Source organism: Lithobates pipiens, unplaced genomic scaffold, assembly GCF_037356315.1.
Source record: "Lithobates pipiens isolate NorthernLeopardFrog02 unplaced genomic scaffold, aLitPip1_a1.2 Scaffold_13, whole genome shotgun sequence".
NCBI lineage: Eukaryota > Metazoa > Chordata > Amphibia > Anura > Ranidae > Lithobates > Lithobates pipiens.
Window position 1 is genome coordinate 11,785,913 of NW_027507718.1, and position 17,418 is coordinate 11,803,330.

Below are 17,418 nucleotides of genomic sequence, written 5' to 3' on the forward strand. Positions count from 1 at the left end.
GCATATAGAGAAGGATCTGGGGGAGACACACCGCATATAGAGAAGGATCCTGGGGGCACACAGCGCATATAGAGAAGGATGGGGGGGGGGACACACTGCATATAGAGAAGGATCTGGGGGAGGGGGACACACCGCATATAGAGAAGGATCTGGGGAGGGGGACACACCGCATATAGAGAAGGATCTGGGGGAGGGGGACACACCGCATATAGAGAAGGATCTGGGGGGGAACACACCGCATATAGAGAAAGATCTGGGGGGGAACACACCGCATATAGAGAAGGATCTGGGGGGGGGGGGGGGAACACACCGCATATAGAGAAGGATCTGGGGGGGGGAACACACCGCATATAGAGAAGGATCTGGGGGGGGGGGGAACACACCGCATATAGAGAAGGATCTGGGGGGGGACACACCGCATATAGAGAAGGATCTGGGGGGGAACACACCGCATATAGAGAAGGATCTGGGGGGGACACACCGCATATAGAGAAGGATCTGGGAGGGACACACCGCATATAGAGAAGGATCCTGGGGGCACACACCGCATATAGGGAAGGATCTGGGGGGGGGGGGGAGAGACACCACATATAGAGAAGGATCTGGGGGGGGGGGGAGAGACACCACATATAGAGAAGGATCCGGGGGGGGGGGAAGAGACACCACATATAGAGAAGGATCCGGGGGGGCACACCACATATAGAGAAGGATCCTGGGGGGTACACCACATATAGAGAAGGATCCTGGGGGGGGTACACACCGCATATAGAGAAGGATCTGGGGGGGGACACACCGCATATAGAGAAGGATCTGGGGGGGGGACACACCGCATATAGAGAAGGATCCTGGGGGCACACACCGCATATAGAGAAGGATGGGGGGGACACACACTGCATATAGAGAAGGATCTGGGGGAGGGGGACACACCGCATATAGAGAAGGATCTGGGGGGGGACACACCGCATATAGAGAAGAATCTGGGGGGGGACACACCGCATATAGAGAAGGATCTGGGGGGGGGCACACACCGCATATAGAGAAGGATCTGGGGGGGGGGGGGGACACACCGCATATAGAGGAGGATCCTGGGGGCACACACCGCATATAGAGGAGGATGGGGGGGACACACCGCATATAGAGAAGGATCTGGGGGGGGACACACACCGCATATAGAGAAGGATCTGGGGGGGGGGACACACACCGCATATAGAGAAGGATCTGGGGGGGGGGACACACACCGCATATAGAGAAGGATCTGGGGGGGGGACACACACACCGCATATAGAGAAGGATCTGGGGGGGGGACACACACCGCATATAGAGAAGGATCTGGGGGGGGGACACACACCGCATATAGAGAAGGATCTGGGGGGGGGACACACACCGCATATAGAGAAGGATCTGGGGGGGGGGACACACACCGCATATAGAGAAGGATCTGGGGGGGACACACCGCATATAGAGAAGGATCTGGGGGGGACACACCGCATATAGAGAAGGATCTGGGGGAGGGGGACACACCGCATATAGACAAGGATCTGGGGGAGGGGGACACACCGCATATAGACAAGGATCTGGGGGAGGGGGACACACCGCATATAGAGAAGGATCTGGGGGAGGGGGACACACCGCATATAGAGAAGGATCTGGGGGAGGGGGACACACCACATATAGAGAAGGATCTGGGGGGGGGACACACCGCATATAGAGAAGGATCTGGGGGGGGGCACACACCGCATATAGAGAAGGATCTGGGGGGGGGACACACCGCATATAGGAGGAGGATCCTGGGGGCACACACCGCATATAGAGGAGGATGGGGGGGACACACCGCATATAGAGAAGGATCTGGGGGGGGGACACACACCGCATATAGAGAAAGATCTGGGGGGGGGACACACACCGCATATAGAGAAGGATCTGGGGGGGGGGGACACACACCGCATATAGAGAAGGATCTGGGGGGGGGGACACACACCGCATATAGAGAAGGATCTGGGGGGGACACACACCGCATATAGAGAAGGATCTGGGGGGGGACACACACCGCATATAGAGAAGGATCTGGGGGGGGGGACACACACCGCATATAGAGAAGGATCTGGGGGGGACACACCGCATATAGAGAAGGATCTGGGGGGGACACACCGCATATAGAGAAGGATCTGGGGGAGGGGGACACACCGCATATAGACAAGGATCTGGGGGAGGGGGACACACCGCATATAGAGAAGGATCTGGGGGAGGGGGACACACCGCATATAGAGAAGGATCTGGGGGAGGGGGACACACCGCATATAGAGAAGGATCTGGGGGAGGGGGACACACCGCATATAGAGAAGGATCTGGGGGAGGGGGACACACCGCATATAGAGAAGGATCTGGGGGAGGGGGACACACCGCATATAGAGAAGGATCTGGGGGGGACACACCGCATATAGAGAAGGATCTGGGGGGGAACACACCGCATATAGAGAAGGATCTGGGGGGGGGGGGACACACCGCATATAGAGAAGAATCTGGGGGGGGGGGGGGGAACACACCGCATATAGAGAAGGATCTGAGGGGGGGAACACACCGCATATAGAGAATATAGAGAAGGATCTGGGGGAGGGGACACACCGCATATAGAGAAGGATCTGGGGGGGACACACCGCATATAGAGAAGGATCTGGGAGTGACACACCGCATATAGAGAAGGATCTGGGAGGGACACACCGCATATAGAGAAGGATCTGGGAGGGACACACCGCATATAGAGAAGGATCTGGGAGGGACACACCGCATATAGAGAAGGATCTGGGAGGGACACACCGCATATAGAGAAGGATCTGGGAGGGACACACCGCATATAGAGAAGGATCTGGGAGGGACACACCGCATATAGAGAAGGATCTGGGAGGGACACACCGCATATAGAGAAGGATCTGGGAGGGACACACCGCATATAGAGAAGGATCTGGGAGGGACACACACCACATATAGAGAAGGATCTGGGGGGACACACACCACATATAGAGAAGGATCTGGGGGGACACACACCACATATAGAGAAGGATCTGGGGGGACACACACCACATATAGAGAAGGATCTGGGGGGGGACACACCGCATATAGAGAAGGATCTGGGGGGGACACACCGCATATAGAGAAGGATCTGGGGGGGACACACCGCATATAGAGAAGGATCTGGGGGGGACACACCGCATATAGAGAAGGATCTGGGGGGGACACCGCATATAGAGAAGGATCTGGGGGGACACACCGCATATAGAGAAGGATCTGGGGGGACACACCGCATATAGAGAAGGATCTGGGGGGGACACACCGCATATAGAGAAGGATCTGGGGGGGACACACCGCATATAGAGAAGGATCTGGGGGGGACACACAGCATATAGAGACGGATCTGGGGGGGAGAGACACCACATATAGAGAAGGATCCAGGGGGGGGCACACCACATATAGAGAAGGATCCTGGGGGGTACACCACATATAGAGAAGGATCCTGGGGGGTACACCACATATAGAGAAGGATCCTGGGGGTACACCACATATAGAGAAGGATCCTGGGGGGGGTACACCACATATAGAGAAGGATCCTGGGGGGGTACACCACATATAGAGAAGGATCCTGGGGGGTACACCACATATAGAGAAGGATCCTGGGGGGGTACACCACATATAGAGAAGGATCCTGGGGGGGTACACCACATATGGAGAAGGATCCTGGGGGGGACACCACATATAGAGAAGGATCCTGGGGGGGACACCACATATAGAGAAGGATCCTGGGGGGGGGGGGGGACACCACATATAGAGAAGGATCCTGGGGGGGGACACCACATATAGAGAAGGATCCTGGGGGGGGGGGGGGACACCACATATAGAAGGATCCTGGGGGGGACACCACATATAGAGAAGGATCCTGGGGGGGGGGACACCACATATAGAGAAGGATCCTGGGGGGGGGGGACACCACATATAGAGAAGGATCCTGGGGGGGGACACCACATATAGAGAAGGATCCTGGGGGGGACACCACATATATAGAGAAGGATCCTGGGGGGGACACCACATATATAGAGAAGGATCCTGGGGGGGGGGACACCACATATAGAGAAGGATCCTGAGGGGGACACCACATATAGAGAAGGATCCTGGGGGGGACACCACATATAGAGAAGGATCCTGGGGGGGACACCACATATAGAGAAGGATCCTGGGGGGGACACCACATAGAGAGAAGGATCCTGGGGGGGACACCACATAGAGAGAAGGATCCTGGGGGGGACACCACATAGAGAGAAGGATCCTGGGGGGGACACCACATAGAGAGAAGGATCCTGGGGGGGACACCACATAGAGAGAAGGATCCTGGGGGGGACACCACATAGAGAGAAGGATCCTGGGGGGGACACCACATAGAGAGAAGGATCCTGGGGGGGACACCACATAGAGAGAAGGATCCTGGGGGGGACACCACATAGAGAGAAGGATCCTGGGGGGGACACCACATATAGAGAAGGATCGGGGGGGGGAGGGAGACACTGCAATCTAGAGAAGGATCATGAGGGGGGCAGGGGAGCGCCACAATCTAGAGAAGGACCATGGGGAGCGGGGGGGCGCAGCAATCTAGAGAAGGACCATGGGGGGCAGACCCTGCATGTAGAGAAGGATAATGGGGGGGGAGATGCCACAATCTAGAGAAGGATCATGGAGGGAGGGAGATGCCGCAATCTAGAGAAGGATCATGGGGGGGTGGGGGAGTGCCAAAATCTAGAGAAGGATCATGGGGGGGGCGGGGGAGCGCCAAAATCTAGAGAAGGATCATGGGGGGGGCGGGGGAGCGCCACAATCTAGAGAAGGATCATGGGGGGGGCGGGGGAGCGCCACAATCTAGAGCAGGACCATGGGGGGGGGGGGAAACGCCGCAATCTAGAGAAGGACCATGGGGGGCGGGGGGGGAAACGCCGCAATCTAGAGAAGGACCATGGGGGGCGGGGGGGAAACGCCGCAATCTAGAGAAGGACCATGGGGGGCAGACCCTGCATGTAGAGAAGGATAATGGGGGAGAAGGGTTGTCACCCACTTCTTAGAACTAGCCATACATGGGATTTATATACCTGTGTGAAGAAGACAGTAACCCCTTGTTGGTTGCTGTCACAATAAAAATGGGATTATCAACCTATTAACACCCATTGTACCATAACATACCTGTGTTAACATTGCGTCGGAAAAGCACCAATACTTTGCCGCGTTTCATGTGCATTTTCTGCTTGCCTGCCATCAGCCTGAAAAAAAAAAAAAAAAGGACATGACATTTTTTATGCATTTTTCCATTCATTTCAATGGGAAGTTGCATTTTTGGTGCATTTTTTTACCGCACCAAACATGTATCAAAAATGCAGTAAGTGAACTGTTAGGATTCATTCACACCAATCCATTTTTTTTTTGCTTTACAGAAACGCAGGACTTTTTTTTTTATCATGGGTTCCTATGGAACACGGTCACATCAATGTATTTTTGTGCCGCTGCATTTTTGGAAAGGGTCAGGGACTTTCGCTTTTAAAAACACCAAACAGTGCTTTTTTGGTTCAATAGACTTCAATGGAGATGCTGCAGAAAAGCATGTAGTGCTCTTACTGCAATTTTGCCACGGTTTGCAATTTTAAATCTGTCCAACAGATTTGCCAAAAAAAAAAAAAAAATATCGCAAAAAGCACTGCAGAAACGCTCAAAAGCAACATGCATAGGTGTGAATAGAGCCCCGTGATTTCAAATGGCTGCAAAACGCAGGATGCGTTTGTGATGCCATTACTTCTACTGGCACCCCAATAATGCCCCAATTTTTCCACAATTGTCACCCGACAAATCGCAGCAAAAGTACAGGATGCGAGTCGTGTAAAAAAAATTCTGCAACGTCTTTTGGGCGAGATTGAAGTGCAATTAGAAGTAATGGCATCGCAAACGCGTCCTGCATTCTGCGGCCATGTGAAAATCCTGGGGCGGGATATTGGCGATTCTGCCTGCGATCACGTGTGAATGGAGCCCTAGGGCCCGTTCATACCAGAAACGTTTTTTGAAAGCCCAAAAAAATGCACTGAAAACGCAGCATAAAGAAAGCATTCAAAGTGCATTAAAACTCAAGTGTGCTTCAAAAGGCATGTAAACATGCAGTCAAAGACGCAGTTTTTGGTATAAATGTGCCCTAAAGAGGCATGGTGCAGTGCATCTGAAGCGCGTACCCTGTGTTTGCAATGCAGCATACTCTACTTTGATTTTGGGCTGTCTTTGCAATGTGAGTGCCATTCAAAATGCATCCAACTGTGTTCGGTGTGAAAGAACCCTTAAAAAAAAAAGGCAAATGACCCCCAACCGACTGATGTGAAGTGTTCCATTGAATTTAATGGTCATGCATTTTTCTTTTTTTGCTTTTTTATATGGCAAAAACTGGTCAGCGTGAAAGGGCCTTTAAAGAGGAGCTCCAGTCATATTTGTGTTTAATAAAGTGTTACTAAACCCAGGACCCTGCATTCACTACAGCTGGTCTCCCACAGTACACAGAACATGGAAATGCAAATATTTTAGTAAATATAAACTGCTATATAGCTTTTCTCATCAGCAGTATATAGCAGTTTTGTGACTTCTATCAGTGTCTGGTTAAAGCCTGTAGGAGTTTTCGTTCTACTCTGTCCTATGAGGGGAGAGGAGATCTTCTGCTCAAGTCACCTACACAAAACACCAGCTACCAGCTCCACCCAAAAAAGTGCTATTTTCTGAAGAGGGGAAAAGGAGGCCTTAAAGCAGAACTTGCCTCTTTGGGTGGAGCTCCGCTTTAATAACAAAGTAGAGATGCTATGAAGTTTGTGGAAAAACTTTAGACCGCTTCCTCTTTCTTGGGTTTAACCACTTGCTTACCTATACTCATTAACATCAGAAGTTTTTGTGCTATAAAAAATAATTAGAACCTCCAAACAATATTTTCTGAAAGCAGAGGCCCTGGAGAATAAAATGGTGACTAACGCAATTTTTTATGTCACATATTTGAGCAGCTGTTTTTCAAACAAACATTCAGGAAAAAACACACTTCAATGAATTTTGGCGCACACAGACAATATAATATCCAATTCTCATGGCAAAATATAAAAGATGTTGCATTTTGTAAACAGATACCAAACATGTCAAGACTGAAAATTGCATGTGCCTGTAAAATGGTGAAAAACAACAGTGCCTAAAATTGTTCATAGGTGATGCTTAAAAGCCTTTACAGGTTACCAGTTTAGGCCCTGTTCACACCTGGGCATTTTTGATCATGGGGAGAATCTTGGTAATTCTGCCCGCAATCCACAAGGGGCGACACATGTCAAACAAAACCAAAGAAAATTCCCAACTCGAACTTACCAACCAGCCTGCAACCAAATTATCCTAACAGTTTGCATTAAAAACAGGGGTTTAGTTTGCACATATTTGCAAATAAATGCATAAGCGGCAGAGCCACTTAAAAGGCACCCCAGTATTATCTGCAGTCCTAACTATAAATTTTGGAGAGCATTCATATTAGAAGCACATGCATTATAATGCAGAGAGAGGGCAGGTGCAATGCATGGTAACACATGTTATGCACACTGGTGCAATGCTATTCATTCTGAAGGACACCCCAATGCACCTTAACCCAGTTTGGAGTGCAGCACAACATGCATTAACAAGCAAAGTGCTGTGCAGCAAAAAATGCAAAGTCTTTAACCTCCTCCAGCCCAACGAGGACCTTCAAGGCCAAAGACAGCCGACATCCTTCCATATGTAGTGGGTTGTGAGGCATAGTGGGTGCAAAGATGGTAAAGCCATTGTGTACCAGACACTTCTTGAATGCAAAAGAGGTCCTTTTATATTTTGAAGGAAATGGGGTTAGGACCAAGACACCCTTTAAGTGGTTGCTAGGCACATCTGCACGTGGATGATTGTTGTCTCCTATGGCAACAGTAACAATTCCTAACTCAAAGTTCAACAGTTCACTCAGCTTCCCTACAATTTCTACTTTTAGTTCTTCAGCCCCTTGGGCTCCTAGTCTCTCACTGGACTCTGATTCACCGACTCTGAATCCCATGAGCTCCTCAAGGCTTTTGTGGTGGTATTTCCCTCAAACGTCACCCACGCTTCCTTGCTGGGTCCCTAGCTTGGCACTCCAGATACCCCTCGAGCTTCACCCCTGCTGACTCACAATACTGCTCTGCAAGCGTCACCTCCGCTGGTTGGGTCCTGCCTGAAGTTTCCCGATTCTCCACCGTGCCCGTTTGGCGAGAATACTGCTCTAGTACTTGCTTCAGTTACTCACTGTGGTCCCTGGTAAAGGTGGTTGGTGCCTTAGTGGCGACAGCTTCCCTTCTAACTCCGACCACTGACAGGTTCTCCGGCCAATAGAACTGTCACTTCTGGTTGGACTGCAAGCCGCAATCCCAACCCTTTGCTGCTGTCTTACTTCTGCATAGGCCCTCACACAGCCTGGCAGCCAGATGACCCCAGAATAGGCGCAATGTCTGGCTTAGCAGCCCAGGGCATATGACATGTCCACCCAGACAGTGGTCTGGGTGGCACAGAACATAGCTCACCTGACCTCACCTGAATATATAGGTTCTTCCAGCAGACCAAGGGATTCAAGAAAATCCCCGCCCATTGACTGAGATATCCCATATACTCATAACCAGGGGCAGACTGACAACTCATGGGGCCCCTGGGCAATAGGAGATTATGGGGCTCCCAGGCAATCAGATTATGGGGCCACACAGTATACACAAACACACACACAGTATACACAGACATGTTTCTATTGGCTGAGAAGGTACTAGAGAGGTGGGGCAGCTATAATCTCTGGATTTTTAGACCAAAAGGATGTCTGTAAGGGATATTTCAGAGACAGATGTAAAATAAAACAAATTTTTACATACTGTCCCTGCTTTTACTGAGGCTGGCAACCCTGATGGGGCCCCTAGTGGCATGGGGCCCTCGGGCAGTGCACAAGTGGCCCAATGGTCAGTCTGCCCCTGCTCATAACCTGACCTTGGGTTGCCCTTCTCATATCTAGTACCAGCAATTTCCCAGCCGCCTAGTGGTAGAAGAGAAAAGTGCAACAAGGTCAGACTTGGGGAGAAATCAATAGATTTCTATCAAATAACTGCAGTAGCTACTCCTGACAAGGAATTTGGAGAGGAGCTCCCTGACTAAACCCCAGGGTGCTACATCTGCATTAGGCAATGTGCCCAAATGAATGGGCTGTCTTAAAGCGATTAACAACCCCCTTTTTTGTTCAACATATACCCCCGATTTTCCTCTTCTGGGGTCCCCTGCCAGCAGCACTCCTAGCACCACCTCTTTGGTGAGTGCCCCCATAGGCAGCTCTACCTGCGTCTATAGACCAACAGCATGGCGGGCCCCCACCCCTTATTACAGGATTTGATGGACAGCAGTGGAAGTCAATGGCTCCTGAGTCCTGCTGCTATCAATTGGTCCTTTGAGGAGGGAGATAGCAGGAAGAGCACAGTGTTGGATCGAGATCTTGCTCAGATAAGTATAAGGGGGCTGGGGGATCCTGTGGCACAGAAGTTTTTTTTTTTTACCTTAATGCGGAGAATGCATTAAGGTAGATAAAAAATGTAGTGCAAGCGCTCAGCCTATACACACTTCTTATAGTGCTACAAAATAATATGTGCTCAAATATATGTATAGTATTACCCAAAGGAAAAAAATATAGATGCACTGTAATAAAAATACAGAATATGAAATTGTATAAATATATACAGTGACCTATATATATACCAAGAGAAGAGGGTAATAGGATGTTGTATCTCTAAAAGAGAAAACAGTGACTATGAATATCTGTAAACAATAAACACAGTGATAAAATCCATAGATAACTGTGAAAACAGTGACTGTGAATGTCTATAAACAATAATCTCAATAATGAAGTCCATAAATGAATATATAGTCCAAAACAATCGTGCAGAGTGCCAGTAGTGACCAGGATCCTGTGATATTGTGACCGAAAAAAACAATGTTCCACCATGTGACAATCCCACCACCTTATAGGGTGTAGGCTTACCAGATCTATGTGACCCTAGTAGGCATACGCCTCAGGGGTCAATCAAAGCTTGCGATCCCAACCAAAGAATGGTCTCAAGGATTAGGTGTGTCAGTCATGGCATATACGATCCCAACAGATGGCTAGATGTGGTCAATATTCCTCATGTGCATATAGATCCAACAATGATTCAGGCATGAAAGATGAAAAGACAGAACCGACATGGCATAATAACGTCTTTAAAAAAACTTTAATAAAAAATATTTTGGTAAAACTCACATTTCCAAAAAGTACAATCAAGCGTGTCAGGATAAAAATGGCAGTAGCGGAGTCCTCCCGACGCGTTTCGACCCACCGGTCATCATCTGGGGTGGACTCACACTACTGTCCTACTGCCTTATATAGGTACTCACACAGTGAAGTGATGGCAATCCTCCATGTGTTGCGATTATGCCCACTTCCGGTATATTAAAGATGGCGGACGAGCGTGCGTTCCACGCCTCGATTGAAATGCGTTCCACCCATATCAACATCATTTAAGCCCAGAAAACCTAATTGGAAGTGAGGGTAATTCTACTTCCGGTATGCGGAAAAAATGGCGGCCCGGCGTGCGTTCCACGCCTCGCATTGGGTGCGTTTCACCTATCCATATTGATATGTGAAAAGAGGATATAGGCACGAACCTGTTTTTTATGGTCCATATATGAAACGAGCCAACATATAATAAATTTGAATGCTGTGGGCTCACAAGTTATCAAAAAAAGTGTCCAGAACCCTTTTTAGAGTGGTGATCAGAAACCGGAAGTGAGCATCCACAAGACCCGGAACCGGAAGTAATTGTCCATCACTTCCGGAGCGGAATGAGGATGTAAACAAGACATCAATGCAAAGAAATCACTATCTATTCTCTTATACAGATAAAAAGGTAGCGCTAATGACACCTAATGGCCACTAATAAGATTGCAACTAAATATGCAGAAAATAAGCCATCTTTACATTACACTGTGCAGAAAATGCAACTCACACTAATGACACCTAATGGCCACTAATGAGATTGCAACTAAATATACAGGAAATAAGCCATCAATACGTTACAATGTGCAAAAAATGCATCTCATGCTGCAGACTAATAATTTTATGGTCACAATGACCATATACCACAACATTGAATAAATATTATTAATATGGTCATTCCAAAAAATTAAAAAATAAAATAAAAATATAGATGTAAAAAAAATAGAGATATACAAAAAAAGTTAATGTCCACGGAAAAAGCATACCCAATGTCAGACTACATATCACTAATGCCAGAAGGTCCTACGAATCATCAATGAACGCATTGATGTCCCACTCCACATTCATACCGAGTGGGGAGTGGGACTGAAGTTCGTATATCCAAAAAGTTTCAAGCCTGGAGACCCCACGAGTGAGGGGTCCCCCTCTCCAAGGTGGAATATATTTATCTATCACGATAAATTGAGTGCCACGTAGATCGTTACTGTGGCATTCCCTATAGTGTCTCGGCACCGTGTGCTTAGATAATTTACTTCTGATCAGGGAGATATGTTCGCCGACCCTTGTGGAAAAAGTTCTGGTAGTGCGGCCAACATATTGCTTCCCACAGGGGCAGGTTATTAAATAAACCACATATTTAGTTTTGCAAGTGCAAAAACATTTAATTGAATATCTTTTACCAGTTACAGTGGATGTAAATTCTGAAATTTTTCGTTGTGTCAATGCATTATGTTGACACACACTACATTTTTTGCACGGAAAATAGCCTACCATGTTATGAAAGAAAGTAGGCTGTGTTGGAGGGTTAATGATGTTGGGGGCAATTTTACTTTGCAAGGTGGGAGCCCCTCTGAAGAGAACATTAGCTCTTTCAGGAAGATTAGGACCCAATACAGGATCTCTTCTCAAAACCTCCCAATGTTTACTCAAAATCTTTTTTACCTGCCTGTGTTGTATGTTGAAGGTGGTTGTAAAGGACCATTTAAACTTCTCTCTATCATTACGGGGGGTTTTCACCTGCAGGAGAGTGTCCCTATTTATATTCAAGACTTCCTGTAGTTGTGTTTCTAAAGTCAGTGCATGATACCCCTTATCTAGGAACCGTTGTTTTAAACAGTTTGCCTGATCCACAAAGGTGCAATCATCAGTACAATTACGCCGCAGTCTAATAAATTGACTGCGTGGAACGGAGGTAAGCCAACTTTTATGATGGCAACTGTCCATGGCAATATAGCTGTTACGGTCAGTGGACTTAAAGTGGGTTTTAAAACTGAAACCTCCTGGGGAAATTCCAATCTCCAAATCCAGAAATTGAATTCTGTCAGTACTGGTCTGGAAAGTTAATGAAATTCCCCTGTCGTTATTATTCAAACCACTGAAAAATTCAAGAAGAGCATCGAGGGTGCCCCCCCATAGGAGGAGGATGTCGTCTATGTATCGGACCCACAAAATCAATGATGGGCTCCGCTGGGCATAGACGACATCCTCCTCCCATTTGGCCATGAAAAGATTGGCCAAGCTGGGCGCAAATTTCGCCCCCATGGCCACACCCCTTTGTTGAGAGTAGTACTGGCCACCAAACCAGAAATAACTATGGCTGGTGGCGAATTCCAATAATTCTATAATGTAATTACGTTGACAAGGAACTAGCGTGCGTTCTTGATCAAGAAAGAAACGCACCGCTTCTATTCCTTTGTCCTGTGGAATACAGGTATATAGGGATGAAACATCGGCAGTGGCTATAATGCATTGTCCTTGGAACTGTATGCCTTCCAATTTCTTAATGGTATCCCCAGTGTCTTGTATGTATGAGGGCATCTTTCTCACGAGTGGTTGGAGGTAAAAGTCTATGTATCTACCTATGCGTGCTGTGACCGAATTTATGCCACTTACAATGGGTCTACCGGGAGGAGCTGTTAGACTCTTGTGGATCTTAGGTAGATAATAGATGGTAGGTATTCTAGGAGATGCAGGGACCAAAAAGGCTTTTTCTTTTTTATTCAAGATTTTTTGTTCGTAACCTTTGTCAACAAGGGCTTTTAATTGTTTTCTGTAAACATTTGTGGGGTTATTGGGTAATAACAGATACGTGCCTGGCTCACTCAAGATGTTTGCCATTTCCTCCTCATACTGAGTTTTGTCCAGTACAACTATGCCCCCTCCCTTGTCAGCTGGGCGTATTATAACTTGCTTTTGGTCACAGAGAGACTTCAATGCGACTTTAGGTAGAGAAGTAGAGTGATATTTTTTCACTGGTAATTTAGCTAAATCGCTGAGTACTAAATCTCTAAAAATTTTCACTGCGGGAGCAATGGGTACCGGAGGGGAGAAAAGGGAAGGGTTAGATAACCCTGAGTGGACAGTGCCTGACGTGCTGGCATGGTAGTCTGTACGATACGGATTAGATGTAAGGTATCTTTGAATATTCAGCTTCCGTGTAAATTTGTGTATATCTATAAATGTGGAAAATTTATTGAGTTTATTAGGGGGTGCAAATTTTAAGCCCTTGTCTAAAATCAACATCTCTTCAGATGTGAAAGACTTAGAGCTCAGATTAAAAACCCCCTGCCGTATTAGAGCCTTCTTCTCTTTCCGTCTTTGTAATCTCCTTCCCCCTCTACAACCTCTCCTCGTTCTTGACCCCTTTTTTTGGGGGGTGGGTCCTCGTGAAAACCCTGTTCATAGTTGGTATTGGGAGGATTGTAAGGATAGGGGGAAGGAGAATGCCTGGTATAAGTGATGTCAGAACTCCTCACATCGCGTAAAGGTGCAAACCTGTTTTGCGAAGGAGGTATGTCCTCATAATGTTGGATACCTCTATTATAGTAATAGGGGGGGTTGGTTTCCCGGGGAGGGAGATAATTTTGATGGCTAGAAGAGTATGGTGTACGTGGTGAATGGTAATATGGTGAATTATTGTAATCCACAGGGGCTGAGATGTTTCTATGATGAGAATGATCTCTTTGATGCCCACGTCCTCCTCTCTTACCTCTTGGGCCCCCCCTGCCCCTTTTGTGATTATTTGTCCTATATGGGCTAAAATGTTGAACATTGTGTGTTCCATTATCAGGCCCCCTCTGAACAGCCTCACTATATGTTCTGGGAGGTGGTATATCCTGGGAGGCAGAAGTACCGGGATTAGAGCCAACCTCCATATTCACAGAAGGGGAAGTTTGATTGAGAGGTGGTGCTAAAAATAATTTTTGCCATCTGAATACATTGTTTGTCTTATAGTCATTCGTGTCTCGGGAATATTTTTTCTGTTTTTTATTTTTTTGGTCTCGATCCTCTTTTTCCAAATGATTGAGTAAGTTGGACGAGAGAGAATTATATTCCGGCGACCCTTTATATGTATTTAGTTTATCTCTAATCTCCTTAATTTCCTTATCTATGTTTAATAAACATGCCTTTTTCTTTAAGATAAGGAAAGAGAGGAGATTGGTACCTGCCTCATTAAAATATTTGAACCAAGAATCAGGGTCTGATTCTCCCTGTTGTGGGCAAACGTCCCATCTGAGGCTACGGGGAACCATCTGTTCCGTGATATACTGTTGTAAAAATACCAAGTCCCACTCCAGGTGTAATTCGGTCGACATGATATTTTTCAACCTTACAAAAAGGCCTCCGATTTCAGTATTGCTACTATCGGGGACAAATACACCATCTATGTTCACTTTATGTGAAGCTCTGTAGTCAAATACATCCATTGTAATTACGGATGTTTCTTTACAAATGCTGCAATATTAATCCACTAAAACCACAAGAGAGATGTACACCAACAATATTGCGCAAAAGGAAAATTATAAATTGAAATAGATAAATACAAAGAAATGTATATGATGAGCAGCCAACACGCTAAAACTAGGGATTTTTTTTAGCTGGAAAATCGATAAAAAATGTAGTGCAAGCGCTCAGCCTATACACACTTCTTATAGTGCTACAAAATAATATGTGCTCAAATATATGTATAGTATTACCCAAAGGAAAAAAATATAGATGCACTGTAATAAAAATACAGAATATGAAATTGTATAAATATATACAGTGACCTATATATATACCAAGAGAAGAGGGTAATAGGATGTTGTATCTCTAAAAGAGAAAGACTCAGTTAGACTTACCGGTGACGGTATTTCTAAGAGCCTTTCAGGACAACCCCGGAGAGAGTGTAGCTCCACCTTGCAATCAGGAAACACATGCCCACTTTAAAAACACCTCCTCCTCCTCCATGGCTTCAGTTATTGTGGCCTTCCGACGCTGGAAAACAAAGCACAGAAAGCACAACACCATGGTAGAACTTAATACATTTACTAAGCATAACCTAGGGAGGGAAGTAACGGTTGTCCTGAAAGGCTCTTAGAAATACCGTCACCGGTAAGTCTAACTGAGTCTTTCTCAAATCGCCTTTCAGGACAACCCCGGAGAGGATAACCGAGAAACTTACCCTAGGGCGGGACTACTGCCTGCAGTACCTTCCTGCCAAAGGCCTGATCTGCTGCAGACAGTAGATCTAACCGGTAATGCCGGAGAAATGTCGAATAACTGGACCAAGTGGCAGCCTTGCAGATTTGTTCAGGCGTGGCACCGGCCCTTTCAGCCCAGGAAACTGCCGTGGATCTAGTAGAGTGGGCAGCAATACCTGAGGGAGGTATTTCTCCTTTTGCTTTATAGGCTTCTGTTATAGCCAACTTAAGCCACCTACCCAGCGTACTTTTAGAAGCTTTCTCCCCCTTGCGTGATCCAGAAAATATCACAAAGAGGGCGTTTGATTTTCTAAATTCTTTAGTAACTTTCAGAAACTGTAAAAGACATCTTCTCACATCCAATGTGTGAAAAACTTCCTCTCCTGCATTTGCTGGGCTTGCAGAGAATGTAGGTAACACTATTTCCTGTGATCGATGGAAAGTTGAGGATACTTTCGGTAGGAATGCTGGATCCGTCCTCAGTACCACCCTGTCCTGATAAATTCTAAGGAAGGGTTCTGTAATAGCTAGAGCTTGGAGCTCGCTGACTCTCCTGGCTGAGGTGATGGCCACCAAAAAGATTGTTTTTAAAACCACCTTCTGCAAAGAAGCTTCCTGTAAGGGTTCAAACGGTGCTCCCGAGAGACCCTGTAAAACTGTAGACAAATCCCAACTGGGAAAGTCTTTAAGGGCTACTGGTCTATTTCGAGCAAGAGCCCTAAAAAATCTAGAAATTAAAGTTTCTTTAGATAAAGTCTTTTCAAAGAAAACTGATAAGGCAGCCACCTGAGTCTTCAGGGTACTGGCTGCGAGACCCTTCTCCATTCCTTCATGGAGAAACTCCAAGACTGACACCGTGCTCTTGACCTTGAGTTCTCTAGAACTGCACCAGGAGTTGAACTTTTTCCAGACCTTCATGTAAATTGCCTGTGTAACTGCCTTCCTACTGGACAGCAGGGTCTTTACTACTTTATCTGAGAGACCTTTAGCCTTTAACAGGTCCTCCTCAGAAACCAGGCGGTTAGCTGCAGGAGTTCCACTTCTGGATGACTTACTGTCCCCTGGGATAACAGATCTTTTCTGAGTGGTAACCTCCATGGGGGCTTCGAGGCTAGGTTTCGAAGACCCGCGAACCAGGGTCTTTTTGGCCAAAAAGGAGTGACTAGTATTAAGTCTGTCCTTTCTTCCCTGAATTTCCTCAGTACTAGTGGAATTAGAGGAAAGGGGGGAAAGGCATAGCACAGCTGGTAATGCCAGGGGTGAGCGAATGCATCCAACCCTATTGCTGCATCTCCTCGGTGAAGAGAAAAGAATCTGTCCACCTTTGAGTTCTGCTGGCTGGCAAAAAGGTCTACCTGAGGAACCCCCCAGGCCTCGGAGATCATCAGGAACACTTCCTGATTCAGACTCCATTCTGCCTCTAGCAATTTGCGCCTGCTTAGGAGGTCCGCAAACAAATTCTGAGAGCCCTTCAGATGCACTGCCGATAGTGAGGCTGTGTTCTGTTCTGCCCAGGCTAACAACAGATTGGCCAGCTCCATCAAGCTCCTGCTTCTGGTTCCCCCTTGCTTCATAATGTAGGTAACCGCTGTTGTGTTGTCTGACAACACCTGAACATGGTGACCTCTCAAACTCTGCTGAAATGCCACTAAACCCAGAAAGATCGCCTTCAACTCCCTCCAGTTGGATGATCTTTGAGCTTCCTGTTTGGACCAGACCCCCTGAGATGTCTGACCATCCAGATGGGCTCCCCAGCCCCAGGCACTTGCGTCTGTAGTAAGGCGCTTGTCCACAGGAAAGGTCCACACCAGGCCCCTTGAGAGGTTTGCCTGGTCTCTCCACCACCAAAGAGCCCTTTTCGTCTTT

The 17,418-nt window shown here is 47.1% G+C and overlaps 1 protein-coding gene across 2 annotated transcripts in view; it reads right to left on the minus strand.

The window, feature by feature from the left end:
• Window positions 1-17,418, minus strand: part of NAA35 (N-alpha-acetyltransferase 35, NatC auxiliary subunit) — a 114,828-nt gene that overhangs the window by 64,749 nt on the left and 32,661 nt on the right. For both annotated transcript variants that reach the window (XR_013272138.1, XM_077474838.1), the window contains exon 2: window positions 5,218-5,294. Coding sequence is in view for 1 of the 2 variants with exons in the window: in XM_077474838.1 (XP_077330964.1) it covers window positions 5,218-5,290 (73 nt within the window). In the remaining variant the exon portion in view is untranslated. The remainder of the gene's footprint in view (window positions 1-5,217; window positions 5,295-17,418) is intronic.